At 38.8% G+C, this 20,904-nt stretch overlaps 1 protein-coding gene across 2 annotated transcripts in view; it reads left to right on the top strand.

Moving 5' to 3' along the window:
- The first annotated feature begins 4,630 nt into the window (after positions 1 to 4,630).
- CCDC170 (coiled-coil domain containing 170) overlaps positions 4,631 to 20,904 on the top strand; it is a 40,981-nt gene continuing 24,707 nt past the window's right edge. Inside the window, exons 1-7 of one of the 2 annotated variants that reach the window (XM_072331411.1) lie at positions 4,631 to 4,719; positions 6,181 to 6,254; positions 7,395 to 7,422; positions 11,861 to 11,992; positions 14,408 to 14,664; positions 18,151 to 18,295; positions 20,033 to 20,218. In XM_072331411.1, the coding sequence (XP_072187512.1) occupies positions 4,663 to 4,719; positions 6,181 to 6,254; positions 7,395 to 7,422; positions 11,861 to 11,992; positions 14,408 to 14,664; positions 18,151 to 18,295; positions 20,033 to 20,218 (879 nt within the window). In that variant the 5' untranslated portion in view covers positions 4,631 to 4,662. Of the gene's footprint in view, positions 4,720 to 6,180; positions 6,255 to 7,394; positions 7,423 to 11,033; positions 11,140 to 11,860; positions 11,993 to 14,407; positions 14,665 to 18,150; positions 18,296 to 20,032; positions 20,219 to 20,904 lie in introns of those variants that run through there. The other variant, XM_072331412.1, reaches the window with a different exon arrangement.

The following is a 20,904-nucleotide window of genomic DNA, read 5'->3' as shown; positions in this document are numbered from 1 at the left end:
GCCAACGCTGTTGTTTGTTTCAAAACTTTGAGAATCTGTTGACATAAATGTGACTACTTCTTCCTAAGGTTAGTGCGGCTGGGGGAGTTACCAGGGTTGTTTCCCAAACCAATAGGTGCCCTGCATGTTTTCAGCAAAAATGGGTTGTATTTCAGAGTTTCAATCCACGCAACTACAACATCTGAAAAATTATTTTGTTTATGTGAGGTTTACTGAGGTTCTGCAAACCTTAATTGTTGCTGTTGAAATAGTTGCTTTAAAATTCCTAGTCTGTTGCCATTCACTGTTGAACTACTTAATTCCTTGTTTGACATGAATTATATTTATCGCCGGTATTCTGTCAGCATATGAAAAATATTCACTCTGTTGCACTGAAATTACCATCATTATGTGTTTTTACTCTTAAAAAATTGCATTGTATATAACATAATAATTCTGAGGCGGAATTTTGTACAGAATTGCTCATTTTTAATTCAATATTTTGTTTGCTTAGAAGCCTTGTTTATCCAGACATACAGAACAAAAGTATAGAATGATTCATCTTTTAAGGCAGAAATGACCTATGACTAATCTAACTAGTTTTGAAAGCAACTGAAAATATACTGTTTGAAATGTTTATTGCTTTACGCTATGGCAGCCAGCACAGTAGATGAGTTCTTCTATACAATGGACAACTTTGTTGTTGTTGTTTTGGTTTGTGTCCAAGAACAGTGTTTCAAACCTTTCTGAAATCTAAGGATTTTTATTCTTGCTGAGCCAGATGCATTTCTATTTCTGTTACCCCTGGAGATAGAAGAGGTGCATTTATTCCACAAATCAGCACAGGCTAATTAATTTAAATTGTGGTTCAGCCTCACGGCTGTGAATTCTGCAGATAATTTGTAAGGAGGTGTTTTATTTACACTTCCTGGAGAGGTTTGGCTCATTTGGCTTTTTTTTCCCCCCTCACTTCCATGAAATAACTGTCATATTGTGATTGTATAAAATACACGTATTCAGTATTTCTGCTTTCATCAGTTTCCAGTAAACTTCTTTCAAACTTCCTATGAAGACACTGTTATGCTTGCATAATTTTTTTTCATCTTTTTCAGGTTTCTACCCACTTCTTCCAAGTCTTTAATGAAGTCAAATATTTGGAACTAATGGGGAGACTAATATAAGATATACAGAGATGTGTGTTTTGGGGTTTAATGAGCCCTCACAATGTCTTCTCCAGTTCATCTAAGTTTCACGTGGGATGAGGATGGAGTTAAACTCAGTATTGATGTGCATAATGAAAACCCCAAATGGTTCACATTCTCAGTATGCTGCTGATGTAAATGGCTTGAGGTTAGTTGGTTTTCTTTATATAGCATCCATCAATCAAGGACTATTATTTTCAAAATCAATATTTTGATTCAGCCTTTTAATCAGTTCTCATAATGTGTTTTTAATATGACAATATCTGAAAAAAGCAGAATTAATGAAACAGCGTTTTCTGCTTAAAGATTAGAGTGACTTTATCAAGTACACGAACTCAAGTGATTTTGCATAATTGTTTTCTGAGGGTGATAAATCCATATATTTTCTGTAATAGCACATGAAGCATTTCATTTGGAGTACTGTGCCCAGGTGTGGAGCCCTCAGTACAAAAAAAATATGGTGATTTTGGAAAGGGTCCAGAGGAGGGCCACGAAGATGATCAGGGGGCTGGAGCACCTCCCCTATGAGGACAGGCTGAGGGAGTTGGGTTTGTTCAGCCTGGAGAAGAGAAGGTTGCGGGGTGACCTCATTGCAGCCTTTCAATACCTGAAGGGAACTTACTCCCAGGAGGGGAGTAAACTCTTCGAAAGGGCTGATAATAGCAGGACTAGGGGAAATGGTTTTAAGTTAAAAGAGGGAAGATTTAGGTTGGATGTTAGGGGGAAGTTCTTTACTAGGAGAGTGGTTAGGTCCTGGAACAGGCTGCCCAGGGAGGTTGTGGATGCCCCGTCCTTGGAGGTGTTCAAGACCAGGTTGGACAGGGCTCTGGGCAACCTGATCTAGTAAAGGCGTATGTTTGGTGGCCCTGCTAGGCAGGAGGGTTGGAACTACATGATCCTTGAGGTCCCTTCCAACCCAGGTCATTCTCTGATTCTGTGATTCTGTGATTTACATTAAATGATTCCCTGAAATTATTTTCAACTAAACATTCAGAACTAGTCTTGCTTAGGTTTTTATGTTCCCTCTGCAAAGAGAAACACCGGGTCCTTTTTGAGAGCTCTACCTGTATAATTTAGCAAAGAATCTTAAAGTATTTTAAAGATTTATGATGCTGTACTGAGATACTTAGTGGAATATCTTGAGTGGCAGGTATTGCACTCCCTCAAATTATCACAGTCTTTTCAGCTCTGTATGAAATTGCTGCTTTTCCTCATCTTTGTTCTTTCCCCTTTGCTTATTCTTGCTACAGTTTAGTACTTCTTTTTTTCTTTCTTTTAAGCCAGATAATTTTGTAACTTATAATATATGCAATCTCTGCATCACTAAGAGTGTAGAAGTAGCTGAAGTTTGTCTCTTGAACCAGCTGTGGCACTGCAGGATTAGTGATGGGGGAAGAAATGCACTCGAGCACACAAGAAAGTTGGGAGAAAGTTTCACAGTCGTTTAGTCATACATCTGTACTGTGCTCTGGTAGTGGGACAGTTTAGGTTTTAGTCAAATACTAAACAAGAAATCTTTGTCTGCATATGTGGAAGGTTTGTGCTGGCTTTTATGTGAGACTACCCGCACAAATTTAGCTTGTCAAATCTTGAATATATTTGAATTGCAGAATGAGATCCGACTTGCTCAGTGCTTCACAGTGTGTGACTGTAGCACCTTTGATTGGGTACAGAACCACTGAAGCACAGTGTGATACTGCGCATGCAGCAACAGTGGCAGACGCTGCCAAGCCCCTTGCTGCTCCCTGCTAGTAAGGAGTCGTTCTCTGTCTCACTGAGCCAGCCCTTATCTTATGGAGTGATGCAAGGAACAAAAATACGATGTGCTGGTACTGCCTGATGAAGTGTAGTTAGCTACTGTATGTATTGCTCCCAAATTACCTATTCATTACTACCTTGTACATGTATTCCTTTTAGTTTACTCTCTGGCCTTCCTTATCTTGGTGTGTAATATATTTTTCTCTGTACCATTTCCTTTATAGTTCCAAGTCTTCTACTGTCTTCATCAGTCTTACCCAGTCATTCTTTTCTCTTATTTAACAGCATTTGAAATTGTAACAACAGGCTTTTCTCAGCTGCTCACTGAGATGGGGGCACATGCCTACTTCTGCTCCACGTTACTAGGCCAGGGCCTCAGCACAGTTCAGCCTCACACCTGCCTCAGTGTTCCTTCCTGTGCTCTATTCCCAGTCTTATTGTCTCCCTTTTAATAGATTTTCCCCCCTCCCCTTCTTTTATCTGTTCAGTGCACGTTGCTCCATGAGGCAGATTCCATCATCTAGCTCTGCACTTTAAACATTTTAAAGTACGGTGAGTATCTGCATTGGCACTGATGTGTGTGGATGGGGAGAATTCTCTCTTATTGGCAGAAAGAGTGACGTAGTGTCAGGTGCACAGACAGGAGGAGGAAGAACAATAGAGCAGGCTTGTATGCTTAGCTAACAGCAAACTGTCCTTAACATGGTTTTCCTTTATGTTGAGCCTGCAGCCTGAGAGTAACATGCATGTGCATGTCTCTAGATAATGAATTGATCATTTTACAGCTCTCTTCTAAAAATGAAGAAAATAATACCAGCTGTAGGTTTCCATATTCTTCTCTGGAAGAAGAAACTGAAAGAAAGGCGTTATACATTCTGTTTACTCTTCACCTTTAGTTCTGGAGGACAATTTTTCTCAGATTTATCGAAGTTTTGTTGGCCTGTGTTTATTTCTGGTGGAAAAATGCTTCTGTGAGCTTCTCTTCATAAAGAGAGTTCACTACCTGGCACTGAGATCTCTTCCCTTTTGCAAGTCAGAGAGGACCTCTTGTGTTCTCCACCCCCTGCTGGTGGGACCAGCTGCTGTTGCTGCAGTTTTGGGCTCTGTTTTCCATCACCTGTGTGGCATATGACTCAGGCATCTTGCCCTGCTCTGGGTGTGCTGGTTGGCAGCTGGCTGAATGTGAGCCCACAGTGTGTCCAGGTAGGTGAGCCAGCAGCAGCTAGTCTTGAGTCAGAAAGTATGGCCAGCAGGACTGGGAAAGTGATTGTCCCCTTGCACATGTCACTGGTAAAATCATACAGTTTGCTGTTGTCATGTTTTAAAGGAAAAAAAGAGATTGTGGCTGTAATAGGGACAGTGCGTGCAAGTTGACCTTAATCTTCAGATCCAATGTTAGCATTAGTCAATGTGTGTATTCAGTACTGCCCCGCAACGAGTGGAAGCCAGCTCCAGAAGACGGCTAAGGCATAATTTACAGAAAATATCGATCCAATATGCATATGTCTCAATATCCAGCTAGGTGACTGCGGTATTTCTATTTTCTAACGCTATGGGTGGATGAGAGCCCGCACCCCGCCGGCTCCTGCCAATTCCGACTTCTACCCAGAGGGGCAGCAATGGGAGCTGAAGGGGAAAGCGCGGAGCCCCGACGAGCCGGGCCAGTCCCGGTCCCGCTGCCCGCCCACGTTGCCGTGGGAACGGAGTCGCCGCGGTGGCCGCCATGAGCACGTCCAGGGCCGGGTCCCGCGAAGCCTCGCTCACTCCTCGGCTCGTTCAGGTACCGGCCGCGGGGCGGCGGCGTCTGCCGGAGTGGGGAGGGCTGCGAGCCGCGGCCCCTCTGGGGTAATGCGAGGCGAGGCCCAGCTCGGGCGGCTTTGGCCGAGCGCCTTCCTGGTATCCGGTAAATGCGTTGGCTGCTTCTATGGAGAGTGCCTGGCCGTACGGCAGGCTGTGAGCCGCTCCTACCGCTTATCTCTTCGATTATAAATTTAATTTTGTCCTTTTTTTCTTTTTTTAAACAGTTTCTGCAGCTGCAGGGCTTTACGTGTCGGTGGGCATGTGCTTCAATCCCACCTCAGCACACTCCGATCGTTAGAGCTTATCTTTCCAGATTCAAGGACAAAAGTTTTCCTTGTTAAGTGCTGCAAAGGGAGGGTCTGTCACGGAGCAGGAATTTACAGTTATCTGAGAATTCTTTCTCTGTTTTCTTGATCCTTTGAAGCTGGTTTGCTGGCTTTGATGTGGGTTTAAAGGAGACACTCTGGGATATGAGTTGGAAGGATCCGGCTCATTCCTACTGTAGATACGGCAGAAAACTTGCAGCAGTTTCTTATTCTGAAGGAAGAGCTATCAGTGCACGAACAGCTTGGTATATCCCCAAAAGCTGAATGGCACATCTGTAGTTGTGCCATGTTGTTCTGAGGCACAAGGTCAACACACACAACCTCTGTTATGTAAGATTGACTGCTGTTCTCTTCAGTAGGATTGCTTTGACCTGATCACAGAGTTTATGTTAATGCTGCTTCATTATAGAATTGGCAGCAACGCCATCCTGAATCCTACTGACCTGAAGTCAGGCAGGTTGTGATGGTTGTAATGTTTATGAGCACAGTAAATAGTGGGTACTCAAAAGCACGCTACTAACTATGTACTTATGAACTGTAGGACATAAACAGCAAATACAACTGCAACACTCATCCATCTTGACTGTGTTTATGCATACACGTTTAAATGTATTAAAGATATTCAGCTTTCTCTGAATGCTGCAAAACATAATAGGCATCAAAAGAAAACCTCAAGGGTAGCATTCCCCCGTGGTCTGTTTTTAAGCATTTTTTTTGTTAGCAAATCTCTTACAAAAGTCATTAACCTCTATTCAGCACTGATGAAGTAAAAACAGTAGAACAAGTGATCTATGAAAGCCTGTGCACAAGCACTGAGTTTTGTTATACGTTATTCTTTATTTTATTTATTTATGTATTTATTTTTGCGTTAGCTGTTGCCATTCTTACTATTTGGAGATGGAATATTGCTTTCTCCTCATTATTCACTTTGGGGAAGCAGTGACACGAACTCTCAGGAGAGACAAATTTGTTAATTTAGCCATGCTGCCAAACCATGAAGTAAAAAAGATGCCAGCGTATTAAATAATATTTACATTAATTGATATTGCTACCTTGAGGTGATTGCTCTGTCCTATCATAATACATTTATTTTTATTATTATTTTATATTTTTAGATGCAAAGTCACCTCACCCCAACAGAGAGGAAAATGAAAGATGCAAATGCTTTTTCGGCTGCTGGTAGTAGAGGGTAAGACTGCAACACTGGTCATCATGCAGCTTTCATCTGGTCCCATTAATCAAGCCTCCTCAGTAGAGAAACAACCCTGGACAGTGATTTTTATCTTGCAGTAATACCTTTTTAATGATTACTGCAAAGGGAGGAGGGAAGGGCTAGGCAGTACCCTACTGAAAGGAATTTAGAAAATCTCTTTGGTAATTTGTTTGGGCTGTTCAGAACAATTTAGTTTTGCACATTTCTGGAATGGTGCACCAATGCATAAAAGCTCAACAGACGTATTGCCAAAAGAGAACACGCATCCCTCCTATAACTCAGCTTTTCAGAACCACACGCACAAACTGCAAGCAGAGTTGGGCCAGTTACAAGAACAAACCAGAAAAAGCAAAGAGCTCATTGCAGAGTGGGAAGTGATCAAAAGTAATTGGACATTTCTTAGATTCTGGAGAATATGAAGGGCAAACTGACAAACTGGAAATAGTTTTGAGTCATTACTTGCAACTTTTAAGATTGGTGTTAGCAAAGCGTTACTAATAGAAGTATTTTGAGATCTCTGAAGGCAAGGCAAATTGTGCAAAGTATTACTGAGAAAGAAGCTAACCTTTTTTGTTTTTCTTCCAGAAAATTATGCGAATTAGAATCTGAATGGCAATAAAGTTTTAATATTATGTTTCCAACTGTAGTTGGAATAGACACAATCAAATCACAGCATTTAAGCTCTCCTTTCTCAGCAGCTGAGCCCAGGAAAAATGAATCCCGATTATTTCTTTTGAAGGGAATCTTAGCCTCCCTCACATCCAGTAGCAGGTTTAGTTTCCTTGTGATTTCTGAAACTGAAGTTTCCTTGTGATTTCTTATGTTACATTTGGTGTGAATTTTTTTTTCAACTTTGCATTCAGCCCAGCAATTCATATTGGATGTTATCTTCATTCTGGTTGCAAGAAATAATAATGAGCCATGCTGCTGTATTATGAAAATGCATTACATTTCCAGAAATTAGAACAATTTTAATGCACATATGAATGTAAAATAGTATTAGAAAGAACATTACAGATTCAGGATTTATTTTGTTTCATAGAAAATGAGCTGTTATAATGTTTTTCAACCTCTATTGTTTTGTTTTTTTTCCTTGTTTTCTTTGTTTTTTAATAGGAATGAAGGAAGAACAGAGTCCACAAAGGTTAGTGAATTGTTACTTATTTTTGTTATGCCAACCCTAATGTGAAGAAGAAATCCCAGCCCTGAGCGCAATGCCCAACAGTGTGGGTAAGAGGCAAGGAATGGGCTTTGCAGATCGCTTGGTGTAGTGGTCAGTGGATAATTCTTGGCAGCTTTCTATTTTGGTAGGGCTTTTCCTTTTTTTTTTTTTTTAAATTTATTTTTAAATTCACTATAATTTGAGGAAGGGGAGCAGCGGTAGCAGTGTTTGCAAGGGTTGAGATTAGCTGTATAGTGGAAGGGATGTTGTTAATGAATGAAAAGATGACAAAAGCAGAATGAGGGAGACTGACTTGAACAGCTGACTGATTTTGAAGTGTATGGGGAAGTATATACCTAGTAAATGTTGAAGTTCTGTTCAAATAAAGACAGGTCTGCAAATTACAGGCCAGATTTTAAAATGGTGGAAGCATTTATCTGGTAAAAAATGAAAATGGAATAGAAAACCATAGTAGCAACAGTGACCTTATGTTGTTTGACTTCTAAGGAATTGCTAATGAGCCAAAAGTCCAAGTAGCTGCTGATCTTCAACACTGTAAATGTAGACTTAGATTCTGTTTAGCACTGCAAGTGAACTGAAAACTGTTTTCTTGCAGGTAAATGGGAAGAGTTTAATGAAGTCCACAGTGTGTGTATGGGAGAAACACCCAATACGCAGACTCCTTAGAGCTGATGGAAGTATAATACATGAAGGCTTTTTTTGTCTATTGCCTCTTATTCCTTTAATGCTTTATTCACTTAACTGTAATCAGTGTTAGTTATAGTACTCCTGAGACTTTACAAATCTGAATTTTCCAAAGGGTAACAAAAGCTCCACATGTGCATTATAAATGTTACCCCTGTAGTAGAGTCATGCCCAATTAATTGCATTGTTTTGTGTATGACTATTAATCAGATTTATGAGTAGCTGCTGGCAAAACATAGAAAGCTATTTACTTAAATATTAAAATATGCACACTCCATGCCAAAAAGGCTATAATCATACCAGCCTTTTGAGTGTGGTGTCACAATGATTGGCTTTATATTTGCTAAGGCACTTGAGAATGCAGAGATATGTTTCCATGTGCCTCATTGGAACAGTACGTGTGAAGTGGTAATTCATATTGTCTTTTGCGCCTGTCTTATTTTAAAGATCTTTAAAATCCTTCTAGATATGTATCTTTACACCTTTTAAAGTGCTGATTATCTTAACATCCATCTATGTTTATATGACAAATGTGGGATCCAGAAGTTCCAGCTCTAAGGGGCTTTCTTACGTTGACTACTGCTGATGAACGAGTCTTCATTCTTCAACCTTGCTCTGCAACTTTTTTTTATTGAAGCAGTTTTGGATTTCTCCTTTCTGTAGAGTCAGAAGTGATTGTGTTTGTTTAGAGAAGAAAAATTACATCTGTTCAGTAGTATAAACATAGTTACATACAAAATAATATGGCATCACTGTCTGCAAGCACCCTCCATGGTTTTGGAGCCCTGCTTTATTACAGAATGAAACAAAACTTGGCCTGAAAGAATTTCACCCAGTTATACAACAAGAATATAAACAACAAGTGGAGTAAGGCGATAAAGAAGACAAAGTAGCAAAGAAGATGGTGCATGCCTTGCTTACTCCCTCAGAACTATGATAATGTGTTGAGAAAATTAGGAGCCCTTTTATCTCAGAGATTGCTTGCTGTTGTGTGTGACCATGAGCTGTTCTGCATGTATCGGTTTGGCTTGACAAAAGTGGTTACTCCCTTGTGAAACAGAAGGGCTGAGGTCTTTAGGGAGATGAATGTGATTAAACTTGATGGATTTAACCCAGTGTCTGCTACTGAAGTGAAGAAAGATTAAAGAGTTGACAATAATATAAAAGATAATCCAAAGTAGTTTATCTTCTGCTGCAGTCTGAACTGGTAGTTTTGTGTTATCCCTCTGGGAATTTTGTATGTTTATTGATAAAGGGTTATTTTACTACATGTTCACCTGTTTAGAAAACTTTCAATTTATTTTTTTAATTATTATTTTTTATTATTATTATTTATTTTTCCTGTTTAGAATGGATAGGATAAACTTGCAGTTTATCTCATCCTGGAAATCAGTGTCAGTGTAGAAGAAAGCAGAAGGGCTACATGTCACACTTTAACTTCAAGATAGTATGTGCAAGAGTCTCCATTAACCTCTGGTAAACTTTGGATGCTCCAGTTTTCTGGCTTAATGAAACCTTAAAGAGCTTGGAACTTTCTGATCAAGCTATCGCGTGGTTGTCTCCACAGGCAACACATTGCCAAAGCTAAGATAAGGAAAGGCATCCGAGCTACACCCTACTTGCTTTAAGAGAGGAAACTGCTGACAGGGAGTTCTTGGGAAGAGCTCTGTAACTCCGTAGGGGACAATAAAGATGAAGTAGATGTTACTGGCCGTGGTGTGTAAGCTGTCAAGACTGCTGCAGGACTTGAGAACTGGAGGAAAGAAAATGTGCTATTTTTATTTTTTAACATTTATCTTTTTATTTTTTTACTTTATTTTTTTTCTGGTTGACAAAGCTTTGTTGAAAGCACAGTGTTGAGTAGACACCCTGAAACACTGTCCAGAAGTTTCTGTAATCTTTTAATACGTTGTAAGCTCCAGCGGTCAGTTTGCATGTTTTCAGATTTAACCTGTGTTGTTTTCAGCTAGATACACATTCTATTACTCAGGTAACAGCAATTGCTGATTATATCAAGCAGCTGGCATTCTGTGACAACTGTTAGATGGCCAGTGGGAAGTTAGCTATGTCAGCAGGACTTTCATATTTTCTGTACGTTTTGTTGTGGGGAACTGGTTTTCTGACAGTTAAAAGATAAATGGGAGCTATGCATTCTCTGCCTCCTTATTTCCATTCTGATCAATGTGCAGTTGTGATAATCTGATAATAATGCACATATGTGCCTTTGTGTGCTGATTAAACTAACAGAGGTTTTGGGGACACATGGTAAATCAGATCTGTCTAGCTTTTCTCTGCTTCACTTGCCTTTTAACACAGCATTCATTCAGTTGTATTCTTAATCATATCCCTCATATTTTTTTTCTGTTGCTCATTGGTGTTCATTGGTGAAGGGGTAGACTTACACTTTAGAATGCATACTTGAAAACATTAGGGTTGCAGTTGTGGGGGGGGGGGGAGTGAGTTGTAGTTATGTCTAATTAAACTCCCATCAAGACCTCAGGTCTAAATTACACCTTGAAAAATTCAAATAACAAAGGCTGAGAAATCCACCGTGTTTGTGCTCTGCTTTAGAAGAACCATGCAAAAATGAGAAAGTGTAGTAAGAAGAGTCTAAAAAGCACAGCTAAAAGAACTGTAGCCTTGCAAGGGGCGTGAATGAGATGGTGTTGGGAGCACAAAGCCAGTGCTTACCATCTGTTAGAAGGATTTAAGAATGGATGAAGTCAGTATGGTGTAAGGGAAACTGTTGATCCCAGCCTGAACCTCTGATTAACCATCTGAGGCAAGCAGCGAGTCAGCTGTGGGAGCACAGGTGAAGGTAATTCAGCTGTGCTCCCAGAAGGGGTGGAGCTTGACTCCACCTCTCCTAGATCCCATTTAAGGGCTGACCACCACTAAGGTAGCATTTCTCTCTGGAGATTTCTCCTTTGTGAAGTTTTTGTGGTGAGCATCAATATTGGTAAGCATCCATCTCAACTGAAAGCCTCAGCACTGGTGAGTCTTTTCTAAGATATAGTTATTCACTCTGTAATTACAACTGTACACTTGTCTTATTCTAACTATACATATGGTAATGGTGATTGCTGGGGGAAAAAGTACCAACATTGTTCAGAAACCTGAAGTTATGTCTGAACTTGAGGGAGTCTAAAAGGACCTTTAACCTTGATGGACTAAAAGTAAGAGCACAACTGGGTAAGCCAAAAAGTAACTTTGAGAAAACCAGGATGGACTATGCCTTTGACAAGGCACGGGTTCATCAACTCGGTAGGGAAGCAACAGAGGTGAGATATGACTGAGAGGTGCAAAATCATGAGGTGAAGACTGTTAGCCTTTGCTTTTTGTCAGCATTTCTTCTAACATAAAAATTAGAGAGCATGCAGAGTAACTACAGTCTGGAAACCGAAGTGTCTCTTTGCATAAGACACTTTGAGGACTCTTTTGCTAAACAGCATTCTTGATAAAAGCTGATGTAGGTCAATGGAGGAATGAAAGAGGTTTGTAGTAGAGGAATCCTTAGAGTGTGGTTGGTTCATGTAAATAACAGAAAGACCTTTCTCTGACCAAGGGTACTTTTATTTGAACTTAAATATTAATCATGTAACAACCACGTGAGTGACTCTGCTGATATACTCTGTACTATTTAGAAAACACTGAAGCACAAATGTTTGAAGATGCAAAAATGTTTAAGGGATTTGTTTTCACACTGTCTTCTTAGGAGTCTTGTGATCGCTTTCTTTCGGATATTCCTGTCACCAGAGAGCAGATGAACCACTATCGAGCTGCTGCAGAGACTGCTCAGAGTGAACTAGCAGCACTGTCAGTGAAGTATGACTGTGCCCATTCAGAGGTACGCTTAAAACCACCTCCAAACACTTCTCTATATCTGAAGATTTTCTATAGTACGTTTCTGCAGAGAACAGAAAGTACAAAAATTCTTTGTTTTATTAAAAACTTCTTGTAGCACCTGAACCTTAAAGAAGATCATCAATTAAATCTATTTTACCATAGTTAGCTGAGTATGGGAAACAACAAGAATGTGCAATACTATAGAAGAATGAATTAATAATACAGTGGTGGATGTCCATCAGCTGAGCTTGAATTTGACCAGTTGATCCCGAAATTACTCCAGAGATCCTCTACAGTTATCCAGGATCATTTCATGTTTGAGAACTCACAAAGGATTTCATGGTCTCATAGAATTTTTTTTACTGGAAATCTTGAATGACTTCATTGCCAGCATGACTGACTGATTTATAGACTCCTTCAGCTCTGTTTTTGCAAGGCAAAAGAATAGGCAAGAAAGCAGCTGTTCATGCTCTTGTTTAAGACCTTCATGACCCAGCTGAGGTCAGAGCCCAGTTATGTTGAATGCTCTTAAAATTCATGATATGGGATTATTCTTGTTGTTTGTTTTTCCTTGGAACTGACCACAGACAATAGTGAAAAATATCACATTTTGAAAGTGAGTTCAACTACAGAGAAATGTTAAGGTTATGAACAGTTTAAGCTACCATAACTTGGCCCAGCTGCCAAATAAAGCAATCCTATTGTTCCTTCAGCTGCCCGTTTCCTTCCCCACACTGCCCCATCCCTTGCTTTAGCGAAAATGTCTGTGTTGTGTTATGGTGTGCTGGTTTGGGGAACTGATCCAGCAGGAAGATGAAGCCTTTCCTTCTGGGTTGTTTTTCACTTGGATCGGTTTCCTGATGTATTTCACCTCATTGCTGTGTGAGTGTCCCTGATAATGCAAAGAAAAGAGTGAATTTACAATGTGAAGTCTATGAGATGGGGAAAGGACAAAGCTGCTCTTCTCAAAATCAGTGCTGGCTCATGCCAGCTCCAAAGGCAGTAACTGCTCAGCTGCCTTAACAGCTGGAATTTTACTCTGAGCATCTTGGCTTTGCTCATACTGGAAGCTTCTGGGAGAGCTATTAATGTTTTTTGCCTCTCCTGTATTACGGCTAAATGTCTTAAATATTTAATTCCTTTATTTATTTATTTATTTTTGCCACAAATTTTAACTTGTATGTCAGAAAGAGCATTTAATGTGGTTTAATTATTTGCATGCTAATCTTATACAGTAGAAGTTAAATGCTATTTCTGGCATCTTACTGCTTATAACTGGAATTGTCAGGAAAGCTGAAACAATTCTTAGTGACTCTTGTGGCAAAGTTTAACTGTAAATGATGTGTTAAATATAGCAGTTCAATTGTTTTCCTTTGTTATGTTTATGTGCCCGGTGCATCTGCTGAAAGCTCAGTCCTTTGGAGAAGTTTGTAGCGGAAATAGTTCAGTGGAAGTTGGTATTCTAACGAAAATTAAGAAGGGAAGATAAATAAAAACAAATGAATTCCACAAGATGCTGGGAAGCTCCAGCACCATCTTTCCAGTGCCTGACCACCCTTTCTGAGAAGTAGTATTTCCTAACGTCCAGCCTGAATCTCCTCTGCCGCAGCTTGAAACCATTCCTTCTAGTCCTATCACTAATGACACAGGGGAAGGACTGACCCCCAGCTCACTACAACCTCCCTTCAGAAAGTTATAGAGAGCAATAATGTTTCCCCTGAGCCTCCTCCAGGCTGAACATTCCCAGATCTTTGTCTTCCTCCTTGAAAGTCTGTCTTGCTGTTTCTGTGTAAGTCTAGTTACATTTCACTGAATTATATAACCAAAAAATAACTGTTTCCTTAAGGTGAGAAGAGGTTTCCTTAGAGCACAGCTCTCAAAAGTTATCTTGGCATTTGGATACGCAGCAAGTCATCAAAAGGCTCCACCCTCATAAAAGAGGATAGTGTTACTGCAGCTTTCTGCAGCTACAGATTATGGAATTGTGCACCAGAGCTGGGAACAGGGAGGAAGCATGCAAAAAAAAAAAAAAAAAAAAAAGCGAGAATAGAGGTGTTAATTGCTGTGTTTTATTGTATATGCATAGGTGAGGTGAATTAAGGTTCTGCAGGAGAACTAATGGGCATTTTCTAAATTCTGATATTGCTAGCAGATGTATCTTACAGGCAGAGATTAACGTAAGAAATGGTATGATATGACGCAACAGCAACTTTTAATTTCTCTTGTATTTTCTAGTGACGTGAGCATAGTTAACTCCTTCCATTTAGTCTCACAGTGGTAGAATCTTTTCACGCAGGACTGAATCTTTTGTTCCAGAAATAATTTTTCTTGTCATGTTACTGAAGTTTTAATGTTCATATTTTTCAACCTGTACAAAATTATTCTTTTAATGAATATTCTTGTTTTCTCTTTATAGCTTCTTGAACTCAGGTCCAGAATGATCTCAAAAGAAACCTCTTTAAAGGAGCTGAAGTCTGAAGCTGAAAACTACAAGGAAAACAGTGCTAGGCAGGCATCTCTCCTCTTGTCTTTGCAAACCCGAGTTCGGGAGACAGAAGAAGAGTTAAGCATGGCTGTGGCTTCTAAAAAACAGGCTGAGCTGACAGCTCAGGCAGCACTGAAGGAAAACTGGGAGCTGAAGGAGAAACTTCATGAGCAAAATGCGAAACTTAAGTAAGATTAACGTGAGATAAAAAATTTTTGATGACAAAAAGCAGCAATGGTCAACAGAAAATAAGGTGGTGGACGTACTTAATTGCAAATCTGGATTGTGTTGTGTTGCTTTGCGAAGTGACTGTACTTGATGGAAAGAATTGAAACTTATATCTTGGTTTGAGTTGTTAGACCTGAAATAGGACTTTAAGAGTTGTGTCCTATGGAGAAGAAATCAAATGAGTCAGCTTGGTTAAACCACAGTATATACAAAAAATGAGTGGAGGACTGTTTGGATAGTTTCCTAATTCAGATCTTTCCATGTGCCTCACTGAGGAAGAAACGCGTTCTATGCCTTTCATAGCAGAGCTCAGATGAGCATTACCTGAAACTACAACCTATTGCTCTGGTCTGTCCTCATCATGTGGTGCCTTTTGCAGATGTTACCTGTCAGATGGATGGGCCACATAGATCAGGGTGGTGCAGCAGAACCACCACTCATAACTCTTTCATCTCATCTGTGTCACAGCTGGAACTGGAACAGTGTCAAGTGAATTTCTTCCTTTGTATAAAGCTGTCTGTGAGTGTAATGAAATAATAGTGAATTCTTACCTATACCATAACAGAGTTTGATATATCTATTCAGGTTCGTGTACCTTGAAGGGAGTATATTAATGTTTCTTCAACTTTGAATAAGGCTATCTTTCTTTGTCTGACTTTCTTCCTGCTTTCTGGACCTTGCATTAAGAGCTAGAAAAGAGTTAACCAGATTTGTGTTTCCCAAATCAGTATTTTACACAGCTTGTCTAGGCTTTATGAGTTAGAAGTGGATAATTATTTTAGTATCTAGACAATTCCAGTACAGTACACTTGTCTATGACCAGCTGAATTGGCAGAAGACCTTCCTGAAGAGCTCTCATGTTGGCTAGCAAAGGCTTCAGATATAATTCCAATATAAACAAGGGGATAGTAAAGCCAAAAAGCATATTCTAGAAGTGTAGAAAACACAGTCTCTAAGAATATGGTTGTGAAGATTCTTTAATTTTTTTTTTTTTTTTCTTGTTTGTGTCACTAGGAGAAATCTGTCAAAACATGTCAAAATTAATCTGTTGTTACAGTGATAAGGTTGGTTTTGTGTAGCATAAACCTGCTCTGTCTCACTCAGTGTGGTTCTGTCATCTAGTTGGCTGCTTGCTTTTACCCATGTCACTTGAACCAGCACTTCCACGTGTGTTGCTACATGGTTGTCCCGGGGTCTGCTTCATGGGAAAATTAACCAAATAAAAAGCTTAATTTCTGGTTCTACCAATCCCAGGTCTAGTTGGCTGCACAATTTGGTGTACTACCAGGCTGCTAGCAAAAGGGAAGGGTCAAGGGGAGGGTGAGTCTGCTCTTCCAGAAAGAACAAACATGTTGGATTAAACTAATGATGAATCTATGCTTTCAGAGCTTTTTCTGATCCTTTACTGATGGTTACAGGTGCCACTTAATACCAGTCAATGTATTGATTTAGTGAACTGTAATTTATTCTGACCACCTTGGTTAACATGTAGCTGTTCATAATTAGATGTTCAAGATTTTAATTGGAAACCACGGATGAAAGGGAAAAGCAAGCCAGTAGACATGAAATACACATTTGTATTCTATACCTTTGGGATAGAGTTTTGTTTAATGAATTGTGTGATCAGCTTCCAAGATGTACATACTCCCTATTAAAAATGGTACTTTTCTACTCAACAGGTCTATTGCCAAAGTATTTTTAGAGTCTGAACTGTGAAGAGCTTTTTTTCTTTCCCCTCCCTTCTCTATGCTCATTAGTTCTGAAGAGCTAACAAAACTGTGAAAGAGCTGTGTTGTTCTTCTTTTTTTTTACCTGAATGCCTATTTTCTAGGTGCTGCCACCTTTAACACTGTACTGAAAGTAATTAGGTTATTTGTAGAGTTGTCAAGTATGTGCTTTTTACTTCTGATTGCTTATTTTTAGAAGCAGCCATAGTTTTGATGAGGATGTACTTCGATTTATGGAACCATAGAAGAGTTTGCATGGCCGGTAGTCAGCCTACTACAATATTCTAATATGAGATCTGCTCTTAAAGCAGTGCCTCCTATTTTATTATGTTGGCTCACAAAGTTAGAGGCGGATAGCTGCAGAGGCTGAACCTTCCTGACAATGGTCTGTTACATTTAGTTGCTGTGTGACAGATGGCAGCAAAGGGGCGCTCTAACAAAGTGGTGTCTGGCATGGAAGCATGTATGAAGCAAAGGTGTATCACTGAATTATTCCATGTGGAAAAAAATCAGAAATGTAGGAGGATGAACCCAGATCTGGTTGACACCTTGAAAACTTAGTGCAGTGCTTTCATAAACAGGTGTTTGACAGGTTCAGTAAAACAGTTGCTTTAGTCAGCTGTTTGGTGATATATCTTGCTTTATTCCAGTGTTCAAGTCTTTCTGAAGACATTGCTGAAGAAAGTATCAGGTTTCTCATCTGGAAACTTGATAGGTTTGTCTCTTGCTCTGAGCATACTTTTACCACTTTTACTCTCTCTCAGATGTAACTCAAGAAGGAATCTGAGCTGGAAGTTGCCAGTGTTGTTTCTGTGTTTTATGGCATGATCTCTGAATGCTATTTGGGATTAGCAGGTGCTGTGGACAGCCTGACAGCAGTTCCTTCCTGCAGGATATACTGAGACTGATGTCCCAGGCGTATAAACTGTTTCTCCTTCCAATCAGAATGGTACAAGAGTTGGTATTTGAACTACATAAATTGTCATTTTGAGCTTTTTTGAGGGGGATTATTTGTTAGTTATTGTCTTTCTAGTTTTACAGGGGAAATGCTCAGTGTTAACAGTGTCACATGCAAGATATAGATCTACGTGTTTGCTGTCTGTGCAGTCTATGGCAATGAATGTTTTCCAAGCTGGTCCTTATCTCTGGCAATGGGAAGAGTATAAACAAATTTGTACCGCTTTGTGGGCTGTTTCTTCTTGCAGGGAACACTTATGAATAGATATCTGCTGTTGATGTAGGGTAGGACAGGTAGGATACTCTGGATGTCCTATGCTTCCCCTGTTTTTTTTGAACCATCAGTTTCATTAGAGGTGGATGTGAAGTGCTTTTAATGTATTTTTAGTATAATATGATTGATCTCTTCCCTTTTAGTTTTTCTGAGCTTTTACATGCAACCTCCATTTCTAATATTGTGAGGGTTCTGTTCATTGACACTACTTGGTTCACGTGTCTTATGAAATCCTGTACTGAGAATGCAGCTGTAAAAGATACTTTGAAGAGCTAATCAAAGACAATGATAAGAAGTGTTCACGCATGAGTCAACTAACTAAAGTTACTGATACAATATATAGAAAGAATTATATAACATGTAATATTCAGAGTTTATTCTGCTCTGTACAGAAGCCAGAAATTATCTTGGGATATGTTTGTCTAGAATTCTGTTTTGGAGAACATTTATCCTGATTTATTTATTATTATTATTATTTGTCTGATTAGTAAATATTTGAATGAGTGTGAAGAAAGCAAGACAGAATCTCATAAGATGAGCAGAAAGTATGAAGAGCTTCTCTCACAGCTTTCTGAATTCTTGGACACAGACATCAAAGGAAAAGAGAAACCACAGGAACATTTAATGTCAAAGGTGATTATGTGTAGGCAAGAGTTTTTGTCATACATATGGACAAGATTTATTAAAACCTTTCACCGTGTTTTAGAAATATACTCAGGAGTAACTAAATTAGCTTAATTAAAAAAATGGCTTGACAAAGAAAGAATTCATCCATCATGGGGAACTAACAGAGGGATATTTGGTTATCAAAGAAATAAAGCAAGTGATGAAGATGGGAGTTTTTGTGTTAATGTGCTGTCACTTAAGACAAGTTTTCCATACTGGCCTGATTTTCAAGGGTACTGAACACTAATTGACTTCAGTGAACTCAGTTTGGTCTTATCTGTGAAATATTTTATCAGCCTGTAGTTCCTAAATACAACCTTGATTAAATATACGGTTGAAACCTCTTGTGGAAACATTAACAATGGAAATCACTAGATGACATGTAAATTCTACTGCTTATTTTTAATGCTAATCTCAAACTGTCATACTGTTCAGTAGAAACATCTGAAATGGTACTTGGCTAAGACAGCCTTAATTGTATTCTTTAATGATGTAAATCACCATATGGTGTTTTGAAATGTGTTATTTCTTTTGACAATATTTCTGAAGTTCTGAAAACAGAGTTTCCATTTAGGGAAAATTGTTTATGTACTCTTTCAACTTTTCTAGATACTGTTGAAGGGCAATTTATCTTAGTTTTATTAATTTTTCCTATTTCTGTCTAGTCTTCTCTCTCCCTAATTTTCTTCACTCGGGAACACACTAAGAATTTTGAGAATTTCTCTTTTATTAGAGTCTTACTATAAGTGCTTTGGCTATATGGGCCACTTATAAGACAATCTAAGTATGTGTCACAGTGATTTACTAAATGCCTTGCCCTCATATTACAAGCATGCTCTAATTGTAACAGTGTAACAAAAGTTGCATAGTTGTCACCAGAGGCAAAGGTATTTGTATTAATGTATATCTCTTATGTGCTTTAAATTAATCAAATAATCAGAGATTTTTAAGTGTATATTTACTTCCCCCTAACCGTCCCAACAATATACTAATAGATCTAGTTGAGAAATCCATTTTGGAGCACATTAGGAAAATTTAGCTACCAGTCAAGGTACTTTTTTTTTCCTGTATGCACTCACTAAAAGTGCCCACACTCATCTACTCCACTTCTTGGAAATGGCATAATGTACCAAAATAGCCTCAGAATCTTACTGGAACTACTCTTTTCTCAAAGGTGCCAATTGTTGAGCATTGCAATCCACCAGGTATTTGGCCCTGCCCTTGAATATGCTCAAGAAATAGCTGTTGCTAACTCCCTTTGTCTAAAACATTTCAAGCCTAAAATACAGCTTTCAGTTTCCTATTCCAAATGAGAGGCATAAATCTTAACAAGCCAAACCAAAATGGTCTGCTTTTCACATGGCGATGGTTATATGATCTGTTTTCGTTTTCTGACCTGCTCCACATCAAGTGCCGATACTCATGTCAGTAGCTCTCCACCTTTTTATTAGCTTATATAGATTACGTGGGAGTAAAGCTGAACCACATTACACTAAGATGTGCGTTTCTGGTGGAAATATGGGTCACAGTTGTTTTTCTGCTCTTTTACAAAGGAATAGTAGAACAGTGCAATTGTAAATCTGACACAGAGGTCTTAGAAATACCGTGTATATACTAGGATGACTAGGAGCTGTATAGTGTGATGAATAAACATAATTGTTAAATGCTTTAGCAGAGTTACTAATTTTTGAATTCTCTCTCTAGGCTTGTGAAATATGTAAAGAAAATGAGGCACTAAAAGCACAGGTTACTGCTCTTCAAGAAGATATCAATGGCCATGAAATGGAATCCAAGGCTAGTAGAGAAACTATCGTGAGGCTTGTTTCAGAGGTGACCAAAGAGCAAAAAAAAGCAGCAGGATACTATGAAGACATGGAAAAACTTAGTAAGGTACACAACTGAATGATGTGCATGCTTGTTTAATTTGAAATTGTGAAATGAAAACTAATTTTTGACAGTTGTTGCACAAGGAAAAACTATTTCTGATAGACTTCCAGCGATGAAAATATATTAAAATTACTTTTAAGGTTATTCTCAACTTTTTGAAATCTAAGGGCAATGTGGTGATTCAACTACTACGTGCAAGGTAGATTTGATGTCTTCTATGTTGCATACAAACTGAAATTTTTGCTTTCTTTGTGTTGTTGTAGCCTTCATTACTTGCACAAGTGTAATTAAGCAGGTGCTTTTCTAAAGCAGCGTGAATGCATGAGTATGAATGTATCTGAAGCACAAGCACAGAACAATGAAAAAAAATGCTCTTTAAGTAATATTTAAGTGATATTGCAATTTTTCTGAAGTTTCTTTTACTCGGTTTCTTCAAAAATTCTAATGACATTCAAAGGAATTAATAGTATTCTATTTTACTCTTTCTATTTCTCTTAAGACTCTGGAAGTAAAGTGTCTTGGCTTTCAAACAGGCTAGATTATCTTGTTTCACTGCATAATAAACCAATATTTCATAAATATTCAGTTGACTCACACCCAGTAGGTCTCTTGTAGAAAAGCACTTATTTAGTATGGAAAGCCCACAGAGGAAAACTATGCAGTTGGAATGATGCTGAAATGAGAACTGT

This window comes from Excalfactoria chinensis, chromosome 3 (assembly GCF_039878825.1).
Source record: "Excalfactoria chinensis isolate bCotChi1 chromosome 3, bCotChi1.hap2, whole genome shotgun sequence".
NCBI lineage: Eukaryota > Metazoa > Chordata > Aves > Galliformes > Phasianidae > Excalfactoria > Excalfactoria chinensis.
This window is presented reverse-complemented; position numbering and strand designations above follow the sequence as displayed.